Genomic DNA, 12972 nt, shown 5'->3' with positions numbered 1-12972 from the left:
CTAGAGTAGGGCAAATATATTTCAAGCAGTTATTTTCATTTTTTGTTTAAAGAATTTCTCCTTTATTGAGTATACAATAAAGAAGGCAGGCAAATAAGTGAAGTTTGAAAGTATATGCTTTCCATTTTCCAGCTTCTTCTAAAATTAGTCTTCTATATATAGATCATTTCAACAATTCTTCAACACAAAAATTGTTAGTAATCGTCAGGTTACATTTTTACCAACATTGTTCCAGTATATTTCTTAGTCTCATTTAAAATCATTCAATATTCTATTGAGCTTTGTTGATTTTTTTTATATTGATTTTCTAAGTTGGCTTATAATATCCTAGGTGTTGACCACTGTTTGATGTGAGTGTATACTAAATCTTTCCACTGTTGAGGAAAATAAGTCATCCAAATATTTTTCTTAGTCATTTTTCAGACAAATAATTAATTAAACCTGAATTTCATTGTGAATCACTGTGTGATTAAGAAATATGATAGTGTATTAATTTCTTAGTAATTTGTGTTATGTTGTATGTAAAACAGTGAAATAATTCTTGAGCTCCAAATGAAAAGATCTTTTGGTACTATGTAGAATAAAATTTAACAAACTGTATCTTGCTCTTATGGAATTATGGTTTAGTACTGTAGTTGTGAAGATTTTCTATCAGACTTTTGACCCTCTAATCAAACATGACAAGTAATACCATACAGTGTTTCTTATTTAAACCAAAATAGTTTTAACTCCATTTAAGAATAAATGAAAAATTACTGCTAAGAAAGTTTTTATCAGACTTCTGAAATAATTAGAGAAGAAACCTTATAATGAAATAAGTCATTATTTTTAGTATAGGCCATATTAATAAAATGTGTCTTTTCTTTATTATTATTATTATTGTAGTGCTGTGGATTGAACTCAGGGCTTTGTGCATACAGGGCAGGTGTTCTAACACTGACTTATATCTCCACCCCTAAAATATTTCTCAATCACAGCAATTTGTATCATAATTTTTAATAGAATATGCAAGAATGGTAACTGAGGATTTATTTTGCTTTTACCATAGAGAATCGTGTAGGTATCCTGGAAGAATTTCCCATTTAATAGTAGAAATATACTAACAGTATTACTGTATATGCCTAGAACTATAAAAACACCAAAATGAAAAGTATAGAAAATTTAGAATAAAAATCATTTCTAAGTTAAATTTATGGACTTATTTATGAAATTAAGTTTTGGAATACAGTCACTTGACATAGAATTCATACTGCTTTGCTTATTAGGAGAGGTCAATTAAATTCATCTAAGCCCTTATATTTTATGAAGTCTTGTTAGTCTTCTTGTCTGAAGAGAAGTAAGTAATGTGGTATGTTCATTTATAATTAGCTTGTGGAATGAAAAAGAAGTACCCAGTGCATGCATGTGTGCATAACGGGAATGGCCACGGAGTTAAAATGTCATTGCACTCTGGGAGCCACATCAAAAGCAAGGCTCCTACATAAGTATCACTACATGTTAAAGTCATCGATAAATAAACACTTTGAGATAAAAGTGAAGAATGTAAGATTAATGAAATTTTATAAGTTGGGAGTTTTCATGAAGTAGAACAATTTCTAGCTCTGAATTTTCTCTTCAAATATTATTAATAGTTCCTAATTCATCAAGAACTGCTTGAATTGTCTTACAAAATAAACATTGCATTTACTACTTTGAATAATACATTTTTGCCAAAGTGTGTGTGTGTGAGTTCACTGAACATATTTAGTATTTATGTTAGGTTGTGCTTCTGAGAAATTTAATTATGACAACTAATGAAAGAAAATGGCCCATCCACATTAGCTTCATACTCAGTCTTTAATAGTCAAGGTTTTATTCAGTGACCAAGCAATAGTTTTTGAAGGTAATAATAAATTATTAAATTCTAAGTACTCGTTGAGCTTTTGGTTTTGTTTTTTTTTTTCTGGTTGGTATTTTGACAGCAAGCATCTACAGTGCAGTAGCAAATAAGAGAGAGATGATTTTTGTACCTTTTTTAGCTGCTAAGAAAAACTCATTTCTTCTAATTTTGTTGTGTTCATATGATTATTTTAACTAATCCTCAGAAATGTATGGAGAGTTGCAGTGGTATTAAGAACAGAAGTGAAGGTTTTCTTTATTAAATATAGTCTAAATCATTTAATGTTGTATGAAATAATAGAGTTTGGAACTATTTTCCTATTTAACATAAGCATATATCTAATATAAGTGAAAGTGTGATCTGTATTTGTTGATCAGATAATTGTATGCACAGGAAATTTAGCAGACTTTAAAACAAACCGATTCATATTTATAAGATAATTTGATTATTGGTTGAATATGTCATCATTGTACACAGTTGCTCTTTTTTATTCTAGACATATCTACCTACACAAAGAAATGGAAAATTTTTTCTTTCTTCTTTGTTTTTTTTTTGGTACTGGGGATTGGGGATTGAAGCCAGGGATGCTTAACTACTAAGCCACATCCCCAGCCCTTTTTATTTTTATCTAATTTTGAGACGCTGTCTTTCTAAATTGCTTAGGTTTTTGCTAAGTTGCTGAGTCTGGCTTTGAACTTGCAATCCTCCTGTTCCAGCCTCCTGAGTTGCTGGGATTATAGGGGTATGATACCATGCCCAGCATAATGGGAAAATTTCATAATTCTCACCAATAGCAAAATTCTAAAATATGTTGGAATAAACAGTGAAGTTATAGGATCTGTATGCAAGAAGACAATTTTACTGAAAGATTCCGATTATTAAGAGATCCCAAACAAGATCTGAACAAAATTAAATGCATCCATGTGGAAGAGAGGAAGATTAACAGTGAAAAATGCAAATGATCTCAAACTTAAAATACAAAATTAATATAATCCAAGAGAGTATTTATTTGTTCATTAGGTATTTTAGTCATTCATTTACTGTTCACTCTGGATTGCCCAGATGAAATGATTTAAATGATCTAAAGTGATTCATCAGCAAGATTTTGGAGAAAAAAATCTGAATAGCAAAGAAAGCTGAGAAAGTGGTGTCAGGACTAGTTTTATCAGATACTAGAACATGAGATAGGGCCAGTGTAATTATGTCAATATGATATTAGCATAAGAATGGGTAAAGATCATTGGAATGAAGAGACTTCAGAAATATATTTCTGTATATAAGAGGCAAAGGTAGTAGTTTAATTTAGCAAGAAAAGAACGGAGTATTAAAACCTCTTGACACAGAAAATAAAATTATACTCCAGTCTTAGGCCATATGTAAAAATGAATTCCAGTGAATCAAAGACATAAAAAGTAAAAGAATCATAATATTGAAAGATAATCAAGCAATTTGCTGGGAGCCCAAAAGACTTTTCTTAACTGTAGCTGGAAACCCAGATGCTATAAAAGAAAATTGCAGGGAAAGAGGAATAATGAAACTAATAGATTAATGATAGATCTTAGAAAAAAAAGTTACATAGATAACAGACAAGATTGATATCTATACTGTACAATAAGAACGAAACAGACAAACCTATCTGAGCACTAGGCAAAGGGTGTGAATGAACACTTAAATAAAGCTAATTCAAAAGGCTAATGAATACGAGATGATACTGACATTTATAATGGTTAAAGAAGTAGAAATTAAAATAAAAATTACATAGCAGTCTAAACCCATCAGACTGTCAAGAAGTGGAAATCTGTAATATTCATTGATACTCAAGGTTTAGAAAAAAAATACTTTTAATGCGTAGCTGAAAGGAAAATTAAATATTCAGCCTTTTTGGAAAGTGATCAGGCAAAATTAAAAATACTTAGACCCAGATCAATGATCAAAACAATATGCCACAAAAGAAAGTGAAAAACTACATACGTAAAGGGCTGAATAAACTGTGCTATCTACAACCATGGAATATGGTTCAAATAATTGAAAAGAATGAGTTAGAGCTGTATAGATTATTTTGGAGTTATTATTGAGGTAAAAAATGAAGATATAGAAAAGATGTATATTAGGATCCAAAACTCCCCCAAAGTCCTGTATATCTACACATGATTATCAGAAGAAGAAAAAAAAGCATCAAAGCTTGAAAATATTAGTTCATTGACATGTGAGTGGAGAAGTTAGTGAAGGTGAAAAGAGAAAGTAGGAAAGAAGACCAGGCAAAAAGGGGAAAAAATATCACATTAATGCATTTTAATTGTGCTTCATGTATATGTATAAAACAAATTAAATAACATTAAAAAAAGAAAATTGGTAATAGACATCTTGTTAAATTTTTCTTATTTAAATGTACAATTTTGGGTCACCATTTAATTCAATAATCATTTATTGAATGCCTGCTGTTTAGAAGACAACACAATAGGGAGGTAGTGAGTAATACAGTGATGCAGTTATTAATATTATATCAACAGTTATCAGCATTGGTTAATAGCTTACTGTATGCACTAGAGTCTGTTTTGAGAGCATTATATGTATAAGCCCAGTTAATCTTCACAACAACTTGACAAGGTAGATATTATCTGCATTGTTTACTTTGTTTTGAACTTCAGAACAAATTTTATTACTGCTTAGTGGGACAAAGGGGGCAACACAAAGTTATCTTCTTGATTGCATTTCTTTATATCATAGGCCTCATTCACACATGAAAATAAGATACAAATCCAGTTCAAGTTCTTACTGATTATAATCATTAACATTTGTTGGGACAGCATACCATGAATACCACTTTTGTTAATAAGCCTTAAATTTATATTTATAGAATGTACTATATGTAATACATGGAATTGTCATCTGCATTTTACCTGTGAGGAGACAAAATAAACTGGCCTAAACTTATACAGGTTAAATGTGGAGCCAGAACTGAAGCCCAGATGGACTATCAGGGACTGCATTTTTAAACTCTAAAATTTGCTACATTTTCTGTCTGTGAGTTGTTTGGTTATGGTGAACCCTGACTTGAATGCTTGTAGTAATGTAGAAAACAGTGAAATCAGTGTTATAATTTAGGTATAAACAAAATATGGGAAAAGAAAGGGTATGATCAGACTGCAAGAACAACAGAGGGTTTCATGTAAGAATTTGTGTTTATTCACTGACTTTGCAGAGTAATAGTTATTCTATTAGGAGGAGAATGCACAGAGAGACTTTTTAAACAGAAAGAAATTAATTTGCACATTTGTAAAAATGGAGGGGTGCCTGGGAAAACACCTAGTGGTACTGATGTGCATAATGTGTGACAAAGAGAGATGAGGGTATAATGTTAGTTGAAGCTCTTGGTTTTTATGCAAACACAGTTTGCATTAGGCAGTAGTAAACCACTGTAGATTTTGAAAGAGTAGTGATATGTTCTGGCAAGGACATGTTTCTGAAGTTCTAGCCTGGATGGGTAGAAGAAGTTGGGAAGGTAGACAAAGGTTCTGAGTTATTCTTTATTTGTGTACTCATTCTAATTTTAAAAGGTAACTTAGAGAATTTAAAATTTATATTAACAAGGGGGGGGTGGAGGATGTAATAATCAGGGAAGACTTAATTCCATTCTTGGTCTTTAACTTCCTCAGCTAGGAGAAGTTCCCTAAAGGAAAGAAATAAAAGTTGTTTTCCCTTACATGTAGTACAGTTTAATGGAAGAGAAGTTAGGTTAATTTATTAAAAGATTTTTGGCTCAGACTGATTTAGGACCATCTCTGTAAACGTATATAAAACAGAAATAAATAGAAACTGAATTATAGTATAATTAAACTGAATATTTCACAATTTTTAAATACAGTGTTTTCTACTTGTCTTGCTTACAAAACAATTATTTTTTCCTACTTCACAAGACAATGTTTTTAAAATAGCTTCACTCTGTCAGATATCAAACCCTTTAGATAAGTGAAATATAATATTCATGGGAAGTTGTTATTATTTCTATCTCCTTAAGCCAGGTGCCCCAAATTGACTTAATGTCATTCACTTTGAAATTACTTCATTAATGTATTGATTACATTCTAGGTGTTTGAAAACCACATTAGTACAGAAATAATTTTTCTTTTACATTTGATGTGGATAATGATGTCAGGAAAGGTTTGTTACTAGATAGTTACATAAAAATTATATTAGCTTCAACAGTAAGAAATCTTTAATCTCTTTTTAAAGTATTTTGCTATTAGTGAATGGCTATAGATTTAGGTGGGGAATGGTGATGTTTGAAGAGGGAATTAAATAGACCTTGAACTTTCACAAGCTCAGTTAGCAATTTTTATCCTGTATTTGCTAACTTTGGTAGTTTTTTTTTTTGTTGTTGTTGTTTTTGTTTTGCACTGGGGATTGAACCTGGAGCACTTAACCCTTAAGCCACAGAACCATATCCCCTAACCTTTTTTATTTTTTATTTTGAGACAGGATCTCACTAAGTTGCTGAGGCTGCCCTTGAACTTGTGGCTCTCCTGCCTTAGCCTCCCAAACCACTGGGATTTACAGGCATGTGCCACTGAGCCCAGCTCCTGTGTGTTTTTAATCATTAAATATAAAGTAGTTGTCCAAAGATGACACACACCTTTCCATTCATCCATTCACCTAGCATGTAATAAAATGATAAGAGTTTATTAACATTTTAAAACATTATATTGTAGATTGAACAACTTTGAAAATACAGCTATCATTTCTGGTTGATGTCAAGAAGATGAAGTAGAAAATACCACAGATAACGTAAAGAATTAAAAGATTTATTAACTTACCATGACACTACCTTATATTGAAACTGGTCCTTTCGAACAGTCTTTTGCTTATAATCAAGTTCATTTGATGATGGTGATGATCAAGTTCATTTGATGATCTTACTTACAGTCAAGTTATTAAATATTAAAATAGCCTGATTTTTCAATCAGTTTTTTTAGATTGATATTAAGAGAGGAATTGATAACTGTAGAAATTTAGGTCTTATTAAAACCCTTTGATGGTAATAAACACACACTGACTAATGAATAATTTTCAGTTTCTGGTTTAGAGACGAGAGAGTTTGAAAATAAAAAGACTCTGGTGCTTAATATCATACAGTATTATGAAAGGGAAGAAGGCTTGGGAAGGTTCTTTGAAATTTCTAGTAGAAAAGTATAGCTGTATCTTTAACAAGGATTTCTGGAAAACACTTAACCAGGTTTATTAGAAGTTACCAGCAGTCAGATTTTAGCCAAATGTAACAAGGCCTAAACTGTGGCTATTCGTTATATTAATGAGTAGATAAAAGCAAGTAGTCTGTCCAGCTGGATATAGGAAGGAGGGACAGAAGGAAATATATCATCACTCTGATGTATGTGATGTTACTCAGGCAGAACTGAGGTCATGCTAACATTAAAGGGAAAGAAAGAGAAGGGAAGCTGGTGAAGATGTCCAAGAACAAAAGTGTTCAGAGACTGGCATTTGTGAAGTTAAAAGTGCTTCAGAAATGGAAAGGAGGATCGCAATTGCTGTAAAAATACCAAATAAAATGATTGAGGAAAATCTGTTGGTTTTTGTGTGTAGATCATTTTAGACTTTGGCTAGAGAAATTATGAGTTTCAGAGGACTTGGTTAGATTGTGACTTTAGAAGCAATTAATCAATTAAGAAGTAGGGGACTCGGAATTAATGACCAAATCAACTTTGCTTGAAGTCAAGTCTTATGTTGTCCTGGAAAGAGATACTTTAAGAAAACATAATTTGTTTTTGTTATTAATACTTCTTTGACTGGGGGGTGTAGCTCAGTGATTGAGCTACACTTGCCTAGCATGCACAAGGCCCCAGCATTGCAAAAGCAAACGAAAAGCCCTACAAAATTTAAAACAGGGGAAAAGCACTTTATGTTGAAACCTTCCATGGACATTATCCTTTTCTTTCTCTACTTACTGCCTCACTGCTAGCTAGAGGCTGAGAAATTTTCATTAGAACAGTTCTAGTATCTTAAATTAAGCAAATGCAAAATACAGATTTAGGTGAAAAATAATTTGCATGGTACGGATTCATGACAAATTTACTGTCATGGTTTGGAGGAGTCCAAAAGTTATTCCTTAAAAAGGGGGGGAAATGCCCTATGTTCCTTACCCAAGTTCAGAACACTGGAATTATAAGCAAAGGAATCATTTGCTAGAATTTAGAATATCTGCTTTAAAATGGATACATATCATATATTAGTATGTCATATAGAATTGCTGATCACTGCTGAATTACATATTTACCAGTTTTGTCACTGGCACAGCTGGACAGCCAAAGGTAGGGAGGAACGGAAATTCTTGCTCCTTTTGAAAGAATAGAAATCTAGAAGGAACAGAGCTTTTCATCTTGTCTCTTCATCCTTCATCTGTCTATCCATCTATTTACTTTTTGAGATGGAATCTTACTGTGTTGCCCAGACTGGTCTGAAACTCCTGGGCTCAAGTGATCCTCCTGCCTCAGGCTCCTGAGTAGCAGAGACTACAGGTGCATATTACATCATCAACCTTCTTCTTAATTTTTTAATCCCATAAATTATTCGTCTTCCGAGGAAGGGGGCAGGAGGAGCAATTGTCAAGGAAGGAGGAAGAAAAGGCTAGGAATGTCACTGACAGAAATTTCTCCATGGGGAAGCTTAAGGCCAGTGAGAAAGGAATTTTTCCCCTATTCATTTTATTTTCCAATATGATGTTTTAAAATTGAGATATAAGTCACATACACTAAAATGCATAGATTTTAAATGTACTACTGGATGACTTTTGACAGATGTACTCTTGTAATCAAGATATGGAACATTCTAACACTATTTAATAAATAGATTCATGGTAAAATTTCTTTTAGGTACTGACCTGTTAGTTCATTTAAACTACTATATTAAATTTGTTCTGTTGATGGCTTTGGTTGTCTAATGAGGAATTTAATGAACTATCCCTAAAAAGTTTTCATATGACTAATAGGTGAATAATTATTTCCTTAGATTACATTTTTACTGATTAGGAATTTTTTTTAAATGAATATTTTTATGTAGATTTTAATTATAATATTTTATACTCCTAAATGCCCAAATTAACTTTAGTGATATCTTCCTATCCTAAAATCTAAGACTATTTCTAATACTATGGAGTGCACAGTAAGTACTAACAAGTAACATTTGCCATTCTTGCCCTATTGGAATACTTTTGACTCTTGAGTATGTGATACAGAGGATAGTACCTAGACCCTTTCTGAAAATGAGTTTATCTCCTTAGTCACTCAATTCATGTAATGAATGTTTAGTGGACACCTTATGTGTGCTCAGTGATAGGTGTAATGCAGTGACTATGATAAATAACTGCCCATACATTATAGTAGGGGAATATATATTAACAATTAATATTTTAAAATTACAAGTTGTGAATAGTGTTGTGAAGGTTGGGTACATATGTTAGGAGTGACCCTGGAGGGTTAAGAAAAAGGGAGAAGACTACAGGTGGAATGTGCTTGGTTGGTCTCTGAGTTGATGACAGGTAGACTGAAACTTGATGATAGGGATATCAAGCTCAGAGCATTGAGGATGGGATGAATTAAAGACACCAGGTGCCAACATATAGGTTGTCTGCAAGGTGGGGCATAGAGGTACTTATGATAAATTAGAAAGCAACTTGGGAGAAGAAATTAGAGAGAAGATGATAAATTTAATCTGGGACCTGCTCAGTTTGTCATGGTGATGAAATATCTAAGGAGACATTTTTACTTAGTAGGAGATAGCAGAGAGAAAACAGGATCAAAGGTTATGTTTGAAACTGAGCATTTTCTTTTTTCTTTATTTTTTACATGAGCTCTATTATTATTATTATTGCCTTGCAATTCTTAATACACCCTTATACCACAATTAATCATATCTCTGTATATGAGATATATTGACACCGAATTCACGTCTTCATACATGTATTTTGTATAATGATGAGGGTCTCCTTCCACCATCCATGCAATTCCCCTTCTCCCTCCTTTTCCTTCCCACCCCTCTTCTCTATCTAGAAGTAATCTTTTTCCCATGGAAACAGTATTTTAAAATCAGTGAATTCATGTTTATTGAATGACTCTAACATATTACATTACTCGGTATTTTGCAATTTTAAATTATTTCGTTAAAACCGTTCTTATTGATTTTTCTTCATAAATGTAACGTGTTACATTTAGATATTTATTTTCAAAATATTTTCTAGTATAATCTAATATGGTAATTAACAAATTGGTACTTGGTAAGTGCATAAGGGAAACAGTAGGGCATATGGGTTAAGAGAATGTACCCTGCAGTCAGTGCTTTGATTTACCTTGAATCTTGGCTTTCTATTAACTGTGTGATTTGGGGGAGAAATTATCTCTCTTCCTATGTCTCCCTTTATAAACTGTATAAGAGTAAAAGGAGTCAAATACTAGTATAGTCTACCTTAGAGTTTTGTACAGATCAAATAAGCAGTGCTTAGACAAGTAAAATGAGTATTAAGGATACACTTATATTCTACCTTAGGCTTATTGTGCAGACCAGATAAAACAGTACATTTAAAGCATAGAAAAATATTCAATAGACTTTTTGTGTATTTGTTTGATTGGTTTTGTACTGTTCAGGAATGGAACTAGGACTTCATGCATGAAGACAAGCACACTACCAATCAGCTAATCCGTAGCCCATTGATTTTATAACTTCTTGACTGATAGTTTTGATAAATTGCTATCATTTGGCTACATTGTCTTAATTTTCATCAGTGTTGTGATAATTACTCTTTTTATTTTTAAAATATGAACTTATGTGTTATACATTTAAAAAATCAACTTAATATCTGCTTAATACTAATGAACAAGTATACTTGAAATATGATGTCCTACGACTTCTTTTAGCTTATAAGGGATAAGAGATATATGTGGATATAGTTTTCTTTTTCTTTAGAAAAAGATCAGTTTCTCAAAACTGTCTGGTCCTTTTAAGGATATAACATACTAACCTTGGTTGTGAATGATAGCATGAGGTTTTTAAGTAAGAGTCAGTGTAGGATTGCTACATTAGAGACTTTACTAGGCATAACTAGAGGATGTTAGTATTATTTGATGTGAATTTTTAAATCTGTTTTTTCCCAGGGGAAAAAAGCAGATTCAAAAATTCTCTTCCTTTATAATAGAATTCCATCAGATTTTTAAAATTGTCATGAGCTATCAATGTACAGAAATCTATTAAAATGTGTACCTTACTTAGAGATGTGTGAAAACAGCAAACCCGGGGTTCTTGGGTATCCTATTTTGAGACCGTTGAGGTCAGAACTATTTGCTTAGAACATTATTTGTCTTTTTCATTGTGTTGATATTTGCACTGACAATGGTGCAAAAACAATTATGGATTTAAAAAACTGCTGATCCTTTAGTATGCATCAATCAGGGTAGCAACACTGGATTGTACTGGTAGTTACTATATTCTTTTCTATTATAAACTTAAAATTAAAAGAAAAATACCAGTTTTACTTGAAGAATATCCCTGGTTGGGTAGGAAAAAATATATTTTAAAACCTCAAAACCTTTTGAGGATGCATTTTTAAAATATTCTGTGGGATAAAATTGGAAGGGTGCATAATCTTTGCATTGTGAAAACTGACAGTTGTGAAGAAAATCACTTGTGCTGTTTTTGAATTGTTAACTGATGGAAGTACTTTTTTCCCCATAGAATATCATTTTTTATTTGAGAGAATTGACAAATTCGTTTTTGGCTTGGCAGACATTTTTTCACAAATAAATAAATTCAGTTTATCATTTAAGGAAGAAAACCTTGGTAGTATTTGTTGCTGGTGTTAAACTGAAGTTTTCAGGAGAAAACCAGAATTTCGGAAAACTTGCATCACCTTAAGCTTGACATCTTTTCAATACTTAAGGTTGTTTTAGAAATAGAGTAGTGTTAATATCAACAAGTGTGAGATTTTGAGATAGTACAATGAGACAAACATGTCAGTAATTAGAAGATGTATAACTCAATTTTCTAAAGGACTAATGCATGATAATACATTGTCTTTTATGCATAAAAGATTCTAAACTTAAGAGACAATGGATTTTATTCTAACAGTTGAAAATGTTCATGGATATTGTTTGAGATTTCACATGACAACTAACTTTTAAAAAACTAGCACCTATCAAGTTTTGGTATAGTATCAAAGAATATCCATAATTACCTGAAAGGGCTATCAAATAATGTCCTGTTTTCCAACTGTGCATGTATGTGAAACTAAGGGAATTTTTTCCATCTATGCAATCAAAATAACAATAAGATTGAATATAGAAGCAGATAGAAGAATTCAGTTATTTTCTACTGAACCACATGTGAGAAATTTGTAAACTTTTAAAACATTATCGCTCTTACTAAATTCTTTTTTGTTTTGGAAATACAGTTGTTTTTCATTTAAAATGCTAATTGTGTTAGCATGAAATAAGGTTTATAATTTTATATTTAAATGGATTAGTTTGTAAATCTTTGAAAGTTTCAGTTTTGATTTTTTTAAAATAATTTAAACAACAATAGAAATAATGTAAATGAAATATTGTTGGGATCCTCAGTAATTTTTAATAATGTAAAGGGGTTTTGAGAATCTGGTTAGAGGAACCAACATATAATTTAGAAGAAGAATGCAACTTTATAATGCAAAATGCACTTTTTGTCGTCAATCCATAATTTGATATATTTGTTCAAATAGGAATCTTAGGTAGTATGGTGGTCATAAGGTTAGTGAAATGTACTTGTATTTTTTTTCTATTAACAGATAATCTCAGTGATACCTTAAAGAAATTGAAGATAACAGCTGTTGACAGGACTGAAGATAGTTTGGAAGGATGCTTGGATTGTCTGCTTCAAGCCCTGGCTCAAAACAGTAAGTTTCATTATGCTTACTCAAATTTCAAACAACAACAAAAATCACATCAGCAGTGGTTCAAAAATTGGTATGTAGTTAAGCACATAACTTGTTTTCACATAATTTGAATTCTTTTGAATTCTATCCCTGAATACTGAGATTGTTTTAAATATTTCCTCCTCCT

The 12972-nt window shown here is 31.7% G+C and overlaps 1 protein-coding gene across 8 annotated transcripts in view; it reads left to right on the top strand.

Annotated features, from left to right (window-relative positions):
• Nucleotides 1–12972, top strand: part of Rap1gds1 (Rap1 GTPase-GDP dissociation stimulator 1) — a 145998-nt gene that overhangs the window by 15404 nt on the left and 117622 nt on the right. For all 8 annotated transcript variants that reach the window (XM_040293068.2, XM_005338562.2, XM_078021893.1 and 5 more), the window contains exon 2: nt 12699–12806. In XM_040293068.2, coding sequence (XP_040149002.2) covers nt 12699–12806 — 108 coding nt within the window. The remainder of the gene's footprint in view (nt 1–12698; nt 12807–12972) is intronic.

The sequence above is a fragment of the Ictidomys tridecemlineatus genome, chromosome 9 (genome assembly GCF_052094955.1).
Source record: "Ictidomys tridecemlineatus isolate mIctTri1 chromosome 9, mIctTri1.hap1, whole genome shotgun sequence".
Taxonomy (NCBI): domain Eukaryota; kingdom Metazoa; phylum Chordata; class Mammalia; order Rodentia; family Sciuridae; genus Ictidomys; species Ictidomys tridecemlineatus.
This window is presented reverse-complemented; position numbering and strand designations above follow the sequence as displayed.